Source organism: Lissotriton helveticus, chromosome 9 (assembly GCF_964261635.1).
Source record: "Lissotriton helveticus chromosome 9, aLisHel1.1, whole genome shotgun sequence".
NCBI lineage: Eukaryota > Metazoa > Chordata > Amphibia > Caudata > Salamandridae > Lissotriton > Lissotriton helveticus.
In genome coordinates, this window is record NC_136070.1 from 770,431,918 (window position 1) to 770,445,806 (window position 13,889).

Consider the following 13,889-nt stretch of genomic DNA (forward strand, 5'->3'; position numbering starts at 1 on the left):
TCAACTCCCACGATACAATTGTGATCCCCACCCAGTATCACTGAGCCGCTCAAAACAGACACTAGTGATTTAGAAAAGGTAGCAAAGAATGAAGTTTGATCAATATTTGGGCCAAACATACTCCCAATCATCACATGTTTGCCGTCAAGTTTGCCTATTAGCACGACATACCGCCCTTCAGGGTCAATGATCTGTCTGATGCACTTAAAGAGGACCCATGCTCTCACCCATATCAACGCCCCTCTAGCAAACTCTAGGTAATTCGTACAGTATACTCTGTCCCCTCCATCTACTCTGTAGTGCTGCTGCTTCTTTTGCATTTATATGTGTTTCCTGCAGCATTGCAATTTGAGCTCTCCTCCGAATCAAGTATGCATGTACCTTGTGGTGCTTTGACATGGTATGCATCTCTCGTTCATTCCATGAGATGCCCTTAAAGTCCATGGCGGGAACCATTGAACTGGTACTAAAGATCTCCGAGCAGATTTCCTATTCCAGACACTCCTGGCCCCTAAGTGTAAACCCCCAAACAAATCATCTACCCAACTCACCCTCCCCAGGACAGGTAATAGTTCAGTGTCCATCCAAATTATAAGGGAAGAAACATTCTACTGTATTTGGGGTTGTGGTGTCATTCCCCCCCCCATCTTGCCGGTGCAGTTGCCCCCCCAGTACCTTAAGTATCTCAGCTTGTTATCTGCAATTGCAGTCACCCCTTTCTCAAGAGCAGAGCCGGAAAGATGTGATCAGTTAAGTCCATTGTCCCATTCCTCACAGCAGTCTCTTGTTCGTTTGATTTCATCGACTGACTTGGACATTACTTTAGGTAGGTCCATCTCTGAGTCTTCTGAGGCATAGGAGGCCTGGTAGCGATCCAACTGTCCCTCTTTTTGGTCAATGCGTGTTGACCTGGGACTTGAACTCGTTTGGCTGAGCTCTGCGACTGCTTTGAGGACCTTGTGGCGTTCTTCCCTTACTTCTGTTGAGGATGGTGTTCTAGTTTTGTCTGAGCCTCTATCGCGGTTTCTTGCCATTGAGTCGGGGAGTTTCCGCGCGATCCGCAACCCAGGCCAGAATCGCGCCACTCCCAAGCATCCCGCAGGCAACTGGAAAAACTGCACCCCAGTCGGGAGGATCACTCTCAATCAGGCCTGAAACAGCTTTGCGTATGGTACCTGTAATTTCCGTAACTTCTTTTTCACCACTAGTAATGGAGTTCTCGGTCTCTGCACTTCTCTGATAAAGTCAGGGAACACCATGATTTTGCTGTTTCCGATCTGTAGGTTGCTTTTCTGGTGGGCTTTTAGGATGAAGTCTTGTGTCTCAAAAGTGGTACAATTGAGCTACTATCTGGCATGGAGGAGCGCCCGGTCTTGGGTGTCCTGATGGGACCCTGTGTGCCCTTTCTAACGCATAGAATTGGGAGAGCCTCTCCGGGGCCACTTCTGTCTTTATCCAATTTTCCAGAAACTGCACCATGTTGCTCCCTTCATGTCACTCTGGTACTCATATGATACACAGATTGTTTCTACAAGATCTACCTTCGCTATCTTCTGCTCTCTCTTCCAAGATCCGCACTTTGGTTTCTATGTCTCTAAGAGATTTTCGCATATCCATCACCTCTGCGGGGAGGTCGGAGATTGTTTGTTCGGTATTCATCACTCTCTCCGCCAGTCCGTAGTGGTTGTCTTTTAGTAGGCTTAGGTCAGTGCCGATGGCATAAATTTTAGCTTCTAGGGCTTCACGGGATGCTTAGATAGCCTACATGATATCTGTTAGCGTCGGCCGCACATGGGTGACTTCTTTCACCACTTCCATGCTGTCTTCCCCTCATATGTCTGTGCGCTCCCCCTCCCATGTCAAGAGAAGTATGGCCTCTCTTTATTGGTATTTTCCCCATTTTGCGCAGCCAAGTTCTCTCCTCCCTATGTTGGGCGTTGAAAGGAGGCGAGCGGTGGTTCTCTGTGGCTCCCTGGCCCTCTGTTGCTCCCTGGCCCTCCCTGTCGCACACCGTTACGCCTCACAGTTCTTCCCTGGGATCCCAGAGCCGACATTGCTCACCTAGTGGGTTACAGTTTGTGGGTTCGGGGGTCGTGTGATCAGTAAATGGTTGTGGCGCAGGAGGTCCCCTGATCCGCTTGGTATCCCACGTCTGTGACACAATTCTCCCCTTTTGTCCACCCACCTCCTGCTCTCCGGGTCCAGTGCAGAATTAGGCCTCAGCTAGCTCCTGGCTGCTCCACGCACACACCCTGTTGTCAGAGTAGTCCCGTGCCAGATCCCACGCCGCCTATCTCCTCACCCATGGGCTCCCCGCTTCTCACTACTTTCAGGCACAGCAGCTGTGGGGCCCACGAGGATTCTCGCCAGGCAGTTCTTTGTACCCGTGCTGCCAGATGCAATCGCGTGGAGCCATCTCACAGCTTGCACTCTGCTCTGTGGGTTCCCTTGTGCTATGCTCTCTTGCGGAATATGGCTTTATCCGCGGGGTCTCAGGTGCTCCCCAGCGGCTTCACTCCCACTCTGGTCAGGGGCGCAGTCCTCCAGTGGGTCCCCCCGCAGCCTACCTCCAGTGCCGTGGCCTTCTTGGCTCTTCGTGCATCTGTGAACTGTAGCTATGTCCGTCACGCCCTTTCTCTCCCCGGTGCCTGATGGTGACTCACGGTTCGGCCTGTCCATCCGTCTCTCCTTGCTTAGGCCAGGGTAGGACTGTGTCATGAGTAGCTCCTGCTGGCTCACACTCCTGTTTGCTGTTATTTGCTGAATCTTGCAGTAGGCCCGCGAGGCCTACCTTCATGGCAGTGGTCTCCCTGGGTCTCCGTGTGTTCGGATGCAAGGGCGGTGTCTGCCGGGTATACGATGGATTGCCCTTCGCTCTCAGCCTACAGCTCTGTTCCGCTATGGATTGTTCCGCGGCCTGCTTCTTTTTGTGCAGTTCACTTGGCGTTGCGGTCACTCACAAGATGCGGGGATATCTTCCGGGCCCGAGGGTGTTCCGCATGCTCCCTCTTAACCCGTGGGCAGCTGTACAGGCCCGGAGTGGACCCTCCTGTGTCTCACCTTCTGCGGTGGGCGCCTATAGCCCTCCAGGTAAGAGTGGGCCGTGCCAAAGCTTATGGGGCCATCTGCAGCAGTTTTCTCCGAGTCTTTTATAGCTCAGTGACAGGCCTCTAAGTTGTGCTCTCAGGTTGCTCGTCCACTACACTGCGCTTCAGGCTACTGGCCCTGGCGGCTACACTGCCAGCGGGCTCCCGGAGCTAGCTTCAACTTCGGCAGCGGCCCCCATTTTGTCGTAGTTGTCCGGAGGCTGCGTCCTTCCTTGTTGTTAACCGCTCTGTCTGTTGAGTGGCATTTCCTGTCCGAGGTGTTGGGCTGTAATTCCACGATCGCCCTCTAAGAGTGTGAGACCCTCTTGGCGAGCTTGCACTCGTCATCACATAAGAGATTGATGTCTTCAGAGACAGCATCCACCGTCCCCTCTAGGTGAACCCTGGAAATCTTGAATGCTTGGAGAATAGCCTCCAATTTGTCTGGGTAAGTCGGATGAATGGGTTCAGACCCCTCTGCCCAGGAGCGAGGGACCAGGAGGCCTGACCCCAGGAAAAAAGTGCAGTTGTGGGTGCCATGCAGTATGGGGTAGTCTCCTCCACTGTTTTTGTGGTCTGGTGGTCCCTTAATGGCAGAGAAAGGAGGCGTATTTAGGAGCTGTTATGTTATTGATATTTATTAAGCGACCTAATCACCCCCTAAGGGGTTGGTCAGCGCTCCAGAAAACTGCTTAGATTCAGTTAAATGAGATTTACAAATTCAATAGCCAGGTTTTCAGAAGTTTTTTTAAATGCTTATAAATTGGCACAGGTGCAAAGGTTTAGTGGCAACTGATTCCAGTGATGTGGAGCCAAAAAGGATAAAGCATGCCCCCCCCCATACCTGACGGTACAAATGTGACCTTTCAGTGTCATTCAAGAATTCACCAAACCACGCAGAGAAGTCACAGACATCACCCCATCCCAAGTCCTCGGCGACAAGCTTGGAACCTATTTCCACCTCAAGATCAAAATCCGCTACGACAACTTTATTGACCATCCACCAGGTGCCACAGATTGCCCCGTTCCCCCCCCCCCCCAGAAACACCAGCCAGCCCACCATCTCCAACTGCAGACCGATCACGGACGAAGACACCCCCTCGGCCCTTAACCCCTTCGATGCTTGTGACGGAACCATTCCTTCATCAGTCACGGCTGAGCTGTGCTGATGACGGAATGGTTCCGTCACGACCGCACCCTGTTCTGGAATGTCCAGCACAGGGGCGGAATCGGCGTCGCACGGAAGTGGTTAAAAGCATCCACTCGGGCCCCCACCGACCCCTGCCCCCCTCACATCTACCACCGAGCTGTGGCCGCCATCGCACCCAAACTACAGCGCACCATCAACACCACCATCAAAACAGGCACCTTCCCAGATGACTGGAAGCATGCAAAAGTCAGACCCCTGCTCAAGAAGCCCACAGCTGACCCCACCGACCTCAAGAACTATCGGCCCATCTCGCTCCTCCCCTTCGCAGCCAAAGTTGCAGAGAAAACAGTCAACAGGAAACTGACACTATTCATTAAAGAGAACGCCGTCCTCGACCCGTCCCAATCTGGATTCTGAAGCAACCACAGCACAGAGACCGCCCTACTCACCGCTATAGATGACATCTGCACTCTCCTGGACCAAGGCCACTCCGCAGCCCTCATCCTACTCGACCTATCAGGGGCCTTTGACACCATCTCCCACTGCACACTAGCTAGCCAGACTACATGACGCTGGCATACAAGGAACAGCCCTGGACTGGATCCGATCATTCCTCACCGGAAGAAGCCAAAGGAACAGACTCCCACCCTTCCTCTCCGACCCCACGAAAATCACCTGCGGAGTCCCACAGGGTTCATCAATGAGCCCCACCCTCTTCAACATCTACATGGCCCCCCTCGCAGCCATCGTCCGACAACACAGCCTCAACATCGTATCCTACGCCAATGACTTCCAGCTCTTCCTCTCCCTCACCAAAGACCCCACCACTGCCAAACTCAACTTCCAGAAAGGAATGCAAGACGTTGCAGTCTGGATGACCAACAGTTAGCTGAAGCTCAACGCAGAGAAGACAGATGTCCTCGTCCTCTGTACCACTCATTCTGCATGAGTCAGGAACTGGTGGCCGACCGCCCTCGGAAGCCCACCTATTCCCTCAGACCACGCCAAGAACCTCGGCATCGTACTCGACTCATCACTCACCATGAACCAACAGGTCAACCCCGTCACCTCCAGCTGCTTCAACACCCTCCGCAAGACCTTCAAGAGGAGCCCCCCTGAGTCAAGGAAGACAGTCACTCACATCAGCAGACTGGACTTTGGAAACACACTCTACGCCGGCATCAACAAGTCCCTAATCCGAAAACTCCAGACAATACAGAACATCGCTGCCAGACTCGTCCTCAGCTTCCCCCCGACACAAACACATCAGCCAACACCTACAAAGTCTTCACTCGCTCCCCGTGGAGAAAAGAGTCACTTTCAAAATCCTCACTCACGCCTATAAATGCCTACACAACAACGGACCCAAATACCTCAACGATGGAATCAACTACCACATACCCAAAAGAAACCAAGAAACCTCAGACCTTCCAACCTTGCACTGGCCGAAACCCTGCGCATCCACAGAGCAAGAGCAGGCGGAAGATCCTTCTCTCACATTGCAGCCAAGACCTGGAACGAGCTACTGGCAGACATCAGACGCGCTCCCTCCCTGAACACCTTCAGAAAGACCCTCAAGACCTGGCTCTTCGGCTAAACAGATCTGCGCCCCCCCCTCCCCCCAGTGGCTTGAGACCCTCACAGGTGAGTAGCGCGCTTACAATTCACTGATTGATTTGATTGATTGGGTGATTGATTGATTGACGTACATCTCAGATTCTGGGTAGGAATGTATTGTTGCACCCTATTTTGTAAGTAACAAGGCCCTTTTCCATGCAGCGACTTCTGGGCCAAACATAGAAGTTTCATAATGGCACACTTTAATACGGGCAACCAGTGCAGAAATCTCAGTTTAGGTTCAGAAGGAGAGAGAGCTGGTAGGTTGCAGACCAAGCGTGCTGCTGTGTTTTGGATCACCTGAAGCTTAGAAAAGAGACCCACATTCATTGCAACCATTAACCAATTTCTGTAATGCACACCGCTCACTATGAGTGCCTGGATAAGTGATTTCCTTGACTACAAGGGTAACCGCTTGAAGGTTTTTCTGGATGAGCATACACATAATGCCAAAGCAGGTTCTAGAAATAAAGTTCACATGTTCTTTCACAAATAGATTTTCATCATTTAGAAGCCCTAGGTTTTAACTACTTTTTTGGAGTGGGAGTAATGCCCAGATCCCTCGACCACCAGTTGTCTCACCAAACGAATTAACTTTCCCAAAAAGCAGTATTTCTATCGTGCCGGTGTTCATTTGAAGTTGATTAGCAGACATCCACGGGGTGATATTAGTCATACCATCCCTGAATTTAAGTTTAGTAGATTCTGGATTGGGGTCCATGGTGATGACAAGCTGGGTTTCGTCTGCATACGAGATTACCCCAAAGCCACACAATTTTATCACTGTGCCTAAGGAGGGCCACATACATGTTGAAAAGAGTTGGGCTCAGAGGTGAGCCCTGAGGCACACCCTTGGCTTTGGAATTGAATGAGTCCAACTGTATTGACTAGGTAAGACCGTCCATGAAGCTTTCCAGCCATCCTAATGCCTTGCCCCCAATACCAGTCTCCCTCAGTCTTTGAGTTAAGGTTAGATATGACATAGTATCGAACGTTGCCGACAGGTCAAGCAAATCTAGCATGGCAAAGTTCTCCCATCCAGAGCAAGTTTGATAGAGTCTAGGCCCTCCGTTAATGCAGTTTCAGTGCTGTACGATGCTCGGAATCCTTACTGGGAATAATCCAACAAGGAAAGATATAGGTCTATAGTTGGCCAGTTCTTGACAATTAGCCATAGTCTTTTTTAAATAGGTCTAACACAAGCGCTTTTCCACTTAGTTGAAAGGATTTCAGACTCAGGGAGAGATTGAGCATGTCGGCGACTGAGAGGAGAAGATCAAAGGTCAGACCAGCCATAATGTGTGGGGGCGGGCGTCGTCCGGGGACCCCCATTTGATTCTAGTCATCAGGATCAATATTTGATCTGGGATGGCCGTTTTAAAGGTATCCGGGAGAGTACAGTGAGTAGCATCTGAGAAAATAGTCGGCTTGGCAAGATACTACCATTAGGAAAGGACTAATAAATGTTGGAAATGTTTTCCACAAAGAAGTTAGTGAGGTTATCGCAGACATCCTGCAAGGCTGAGATTGGTGAGGTACAGGTTGTATGATTAGTGAATTCCTTCTCTATTCTATAGAGTTCTTTTGTTGAGTCGCCCGCGTTAATTGATCTTGTCTATTATATGAGCTTTGCTGGCTTCTTTAATGTTTGAACAATATTTTCCTAACTCAATTCTATAATTGGCTTTGTCTCCAGGGGTTTTGGTAGTTCTCCACCTGCATTCTAATTTCCTGCAGGCTGTTTTCTCCCATTATAGGGATTCAAGTCTGAGGGGAGAGATGGTGTCTACAGCCTGGGTGAGAGCTCTCTCAAAGTGGTTTAAGGCTGGATTAATATCATTGTGGTCCCTCAAGGTGGTGGTGGTGGTGTGTGGGGGCGGGGGGGGGGGCTGGAGTATGCCGCAGTGAAGAAAGAAGGTATAACCTTCCTCCAGGATCTTGTCAGTCCCGGGGCTCGTGCATTCAAGACCTCAGATTTCAGTGTCCAGATAGAAATTAATAACATGATAGTCAGTCCAAATCTGCGGAATGAGGGTATCTACCTATAGAAAGGGTGAATTAGTAAAGATGAGGTCTAACGAGTGTCTGGAATGTGTGTAGCACCTACTACCTTTTGCGTGAGACCCAGCGAATTGAGATCCGAAAGTAATTCTATTGTGTCTGGATCCATACTGAGCTCAGCGTTGTGGTTAAAATCATCAACCGGCATGACGTTTTCTTATTCAAGGACATGAGGTGCCAGCCATTCAGTCAGCCTAGTGCTGAATTCTTTCTTAGTACCTGGCAGGCGCTAGACCAATGCCCCTCCACATGTAGCCTGGGATCGGGTCTCCAGTTTAAATATGAGCCCTTAGGTCCAGTTTGCGCTGCATGATTCCAGTAGCTCCACTTTTACCGAGCTACGGAGGCCAACTGCCACTCACCCACCTGTTCTGTTCTCTCTATTAAGTCTGAGTAGGCTATATTCCGAAAGGAATGCTATTGAGATACATGGAAGTGCTGGTTATCTGATGACATAGATTTTAGATTGTATATTTATAGTGTATTTGGATGTAATGTATTAACTTCCTTTTCAAACTGTTTAATCAAATGTATTTCTTTTATGACAACATTGTCGAAATAAAGATGGAATGATGATGGAAGTGCTGCAGGGTGAAACCAGGTTTCCGTGATGAAACATAGATTGGGCCTTTCTGTATCCAGAATATCCCAAAGCTCTATTGCAAGTTTAGGAATGGATTTAGCGTCAGATAAAGGCAGTACGGCCTTGAAACGGGGGCCCGTGTTTGGGAGCCAGGCCTCTCTCCTCAGAGGCAGCCGCCATATTGGCCTTCCACGAAAAGCTGGAATCATTAACTTAAATTAAAAGAAAATGGTTGTCCATTTTGCATGTTTCTCCATGTTTGCTTTTTCCATGACTTTAGTGACAATTAAAAGCAAAGCCCCCTGGTAACCTTATCTTTCCATCAAAACGAATCCACACATAAACGTATGGCCCAGAGGGTTATGTTTTTAAAATATATTTTTCACTTTATTTTTATGTTTAATAAACAATTATAAAAAAAATAACCCTTTGGGACGTATTTGTGTGTGGATGTGAGACTTATGAGCTTTGATGGAAAGATATGGTTCCCGGGGGATTTTGTTTGTAATGATAGTTTTGACCTGCCCTAGGAACCTTAGAGTGAAGCAGGGGGTCCTGTTCATAATATTGATTTAGTGGCAGTTAGCACATTTTCAATATTCATATACAACCTTGAAAATTAAGAAGAGGTAACCAGGTACAATTTCTGGCGCACCACAAATATAGGTCAAGTAAGAAAAAATCAATCAGTCTAGAGTGCTCAAAGGAAGAAGGATAGGTTACCACTCTATCCACACAAACTCAAAATTACAATTCTGAGTGTTCCAATTTTACTACAAGTTACTTCCTGAACTCTGCAACAATGAAAGTTCAAAGTATATGTTTTAGTCAATCAAAACCAGTATGTAAGTGCAGCGGTAACATTCAGAGTTTCTTGATAGAAGTCAAAAGTTCAAAAAATGAATTGTCCAATGAAGAACACGAAATCCAAATATCCAATTTAATGGTTGTCCTCCACAAAACTTCTTTGGCAGCCAACACGTGTTTCGTCAAATGCTATATACATGCATCAATTGACTTTATCAGGGCTCAAATGCCAGTTATTTCAAAATCCTTCATTAAAGAGCTACTCGTTGTAAACAAGAATCGGATCTCTTACAAAATGAACAGTCGAACAATCCCACCAGTCGGGTCTCCAGTATTACACCTCCCAATCGTAAGAAAACTACGGCAGTCTAAACAGCACAATAAGGCTGAACATTAACACGAGTACGTGTATCTGTTACGAAGCACGCCATGTCCTGTGGTTTTCTTACGATTGGGAGGTGTAATACTGGAGACCCGACTGGTGGGATTGTTCGACTGTTCATTTTGTAAGAGATCCGATTCTTGTTTACAACAAGTATCTCTTTAATGAAGGATTTTGAAATAACTGGCATTTGAGCCCTGATGAAGTCAATTGATGCATTCATATACAACCTTCATTCAGATGTTACATACTTTATTTTCTGAATCCTAATAGTTTTTTTATTACTGCTGGTGCCTTACTCAAAGAATGCCTCAAGTAGGAGTTGTGCTTCTAGAACCAAGCCTACTTTATGGAGGCATTTGCTTTGTTTTTGTGGAGCTCTGCTCATTAGGAAGTTGTCGAAGTTCTGCTACAGCATCAGTAGTCTCAATACACTCGCATTCCTGCCAGCCAGCCTGGATTATTAGTGTGTTTGCTGTTTTTTGTATTTTGTGGTTTGTTGAGTTTGTTATATAAAAACTAACGACATGAGTCATCGTGTGAAATAGAGGGGAATGGAACCTAAGGGTTGAAAAAAGGGAGGCAGAAAGAAGGCTACAATGGCAGTTGAAGCATACTCTTAAGACAACAGAATTATTGTATTCCTTTACTTTTATTTATTTCTTCTGTTTATAACAAGGACCTCAGTGCGGAGTTAGCGGAATACATTACGATGCAATCTAAAACAATATAGCAATAAAAAAGGGATCCATTAAGTCCCAAGCAGATTATGCAGACAGTACCAGATGGTTGAAAAAGAAGATAAAAAGAGATAATTGGGTGTGGTTAATAAGAATGTAATTCAATAGTTTTTTTGGCAAAATTAGAAATGTGATGTACCAGCGTGTCAACATTAGTCTACCATTTGTACTACTGATGCAGAAGTTCAGGAATGGTATACGTGGGGCTATTTTCCAATTATGGTTGGTAGTTGCATCCCACATGGGGAAAGATTTGTGATGCCCTTTGCCCACCAATCGGAGTGGAGGAGGGTTGCAAGGTAACTATCAGACAGTCTCCTGAAACAAAGCGCTTATTTACTAACTGGTTTCTGCTGAGGAAGTTCAAGTGTGACGGACCCCATAGTAGGGCGCTCCCTGCCAACTGGAAAAGTGAAACCGCACAGTGTGCAACACATCCTTTTAGAAGACCACTAACCCCACTGCAGAGTGGAACAGATGCCCTCCATCATGCCCTGGTTAACTATGTGCCGTTACCCCGAGGCTCTCCTTCTAAGCTTCATTGAACTTCACTACTATGTCTGCATTGACCAGTATTTCTGGACATGAGTGTTTAGAGGATACTGTCCTCGGTTGGTGGCCTGACAAGCCCATCACAGATTTGAGTCACACTTTAGTGGGCTCAGCTTGTAAGATTGTAGCATTGACTTGTGTACTTTGGGATATCTGGTGCCTAGCTACCCCATGATCCTCACTCAATGCCGAGGGTCAGTTCTGTGTTGCCCTTGTTGTCTCTTTCCCGCTAATTTATCTTTAGCATGATGACCCTTAGGCTTCTCATTGGCCATGGAAATGGAAAGAAAGTAGAATTGTCCAGAAAAGCATTAGTGCTGCTATGCCTTACTGTTTGTAGCTCATTTTAATACCCATCTAAATCAGTTGTTTAACTTCATTGAACTTACTGAAACGGCTACAGCATTTATGTCATTCTGCACATGTAGGCTCTCCTCTGAATCATCTTGATTGTCACTCCTGGACCTTTTGTTGTGTGATCATCAGTTGCACCATAGCATATTGAATCCCCTCGAGTTTTTAGACGACTAAATTGAATTCTGGTAAAATTAAGTCTGGCAATGATCCTGAAATACAATGTTGGTATGAGGGCAGATTGCTGTCTGAAATATTAGTTTATAGTGTTGTTTAAAGTTAAATTTCCCATGGCTATTAACAGTCATCATCATCTGTAACTTGGTGATACATACCTGTATGGACCACTTAATATTTTGGAAGGAGATGGGGAGCTTCATTGATACCCATTCCCCGCATTCATACCCGTCCCCTTTATTCATACCCATCCTTTTAAAATCGGTATACTGGTCACGTTTTCTTTTTTCGTGATTCTTAAGTATGAAGAGCGTATCCCTTTTAGGGCTTGTGCATCAGAAGCAACAGAGATGGGGACCTAGACCCACAGGATCACCATAGTAGCATTAAGTCATGCATTCAAATATGGGCCTTAAGATTCTCGTAGTTTCACACTTTACATAGTGAAACATCAACAAGTGCTTCTTGTTCCAGCGATAACCAGTTTTGTTCTCTCTTTTATCACACAGGATCAAGGAAACGGATGCACAGAAGCTCAAGGATGAATACAGAAGAATGGTCGAAGGCTTGAGAGAGGCCAACATTGCTAGAGAGACTGATGTCTACCTTTCTAATCCTGTGTTGCCGGATGAGATATTGCAAGGTGGGGCAAAATATATGAGAAATTATTACACGGGGTGAGATCTGAACTTCTGCCTAGAAACATCTTAGCTATCCTAAGAAGACTTTCATCCACTAAATTGGCGAACAGTCTCCTGTAGTGTAGTTCCTATATTCCCAATAGGCTCTGCGCATTGGAATAATATAGCCTGTAGATTTGACATAGGACTTAGGTCAACTAGGTCTCTATTGAATACATTAGACTTAATTGTGAGTGCCAGCTAGCTCAGAGGTCACTTGAAACTTTCTCGAATAAACAAGAAGGGATTAGTTTCTGACAACCGCATAAACATGACAACTTTGTTTCCCCAAGATAAAAATGTATCTTCAGAGTCGTGGAAACAATAGATAGATATTTCACTCAGTCAATCGTGCATGCTTCGTTTCACCAGAGGTGCAGAGAAAACAGAGAGACGTGCGTTTTCAATAAAAAGTATTTATTGGACAGTCTTCTTTCTCAAGCATAAGAAATGTACTGCTACAATCGTAATACTGGTTATGAAGTACAGGGCATATAATACGAAAAGTATTATAAAGTAGTACTGTAAAAGCATGATATGGTTTCTAAGCCATAAAATACATACATTAATAAATAAATACTAAAAGTACTCAACTGGTGCTTCTAAAATACGCCTACCCCAATGTACCTAACCTAAGTCTAGTACGAGGGAAGAAGTAAGTATGGTGTAGCATAGGTTTAGTATTCTTTTGCCAAGAATCTATCCAAGATTTCTCTTAGGGTCTAATCAGCTCCGTACCTTGGTTTAGAATGAAGGAGGTCTCGATTTCCCAACACCCCGCAAGGGGAGCTTGGAAACACTGGAGCTGGATTTCTCTGCAAGAGAAAAGACAGCGTCTCTCTCAGTGCGTCTGCTGGAGGGTCGGCTTCCTTCGGCACTTGCTGCAGCGAGCTGTGTCGGACAAGTAGATAGTCGAACTGCTCCAAACCACCGTGTGTTTGCTAGGGCAAGTGTGGGCATATTTATACCTCGAAGGTGCCGAGTTTGACGTAAAGTTGGACATTACGTCATCAAAGACTCGCAGTTCTTTGAAAACTCCATGAGCTCTTGGACAAATCAATATTCAAGCAAGAGGAAGTCCCTAACTGCTAAAGGCGAGTTTTCCAAGAAATCATGTGGATTTTCGGAACTAGTGGAAGTATCCATGCCGTATTTGGACTGCATGGGCTATGTCTAAATAGGGATATGATTTCAATGACTATATAAGGACAAGGTGATTTACACATATATAAGGGCATGAATCAGGAAAATTACACTAGGGTCCTAAAATGCTATACAACACCCACTCCTCTTTATTATGTTCGACATTACTAAATTATAAGCATTTAAAACATATCTAAAGCATGTGTTTACAATCCCTCCCACAATACACAAAATGCATTTTAAAAAATAGGTTGTACACGAAAATGAGCATTTATACTGTACGCATTTGAAAGGAATGATTTCATTCTAAGCACATAGTATGATGTTTGGCAATGATAACTGAATAAATCATGAAATTACATTTATGAGATGGCTCTTAATTACAGAATAAAAAAGGTCGAGACCATCCCATAGCAGAATATATAAACTGTTTTGGTCTAAGGACAAGGTAAAATATTGTCTCTAGGAAGTATAAAAGTATTCTTGTTCTCTAAGAATAGTTCTACTTTAAGCAGATTACTTTGTGCCAAAAAGTTCAATTTGGGAAAAAAGTCAAA

General features: G+C 46.0%; 1 protein-coding gene across 2 annotated transcripts in view; it reads left to right on the forward strand.

Annotated features, from left to right (window-relative positions):
* Window positions 1–13,889, forward strand: part of ERCC2 (ERCC excision repair 2, TFIIH core complex helicase subunit) — a 1,411,027-nt gene that overhangs the window by 890,095 nt on the left and 507,043 nt on the right. For both annotated transcript variants that reach the window (XM_078660894.1, XM_078660895.1), the window contains one exon: window positions 12,019–12,152. In XM_078660894.1, coding sequence (XP_078517020.1) covers window positions 12,019–12,152 — 134 coding nt within the window. The remainder of the gene's footprint in view (window positions 1–12,018; window positions 12,153–13,889) is intronic.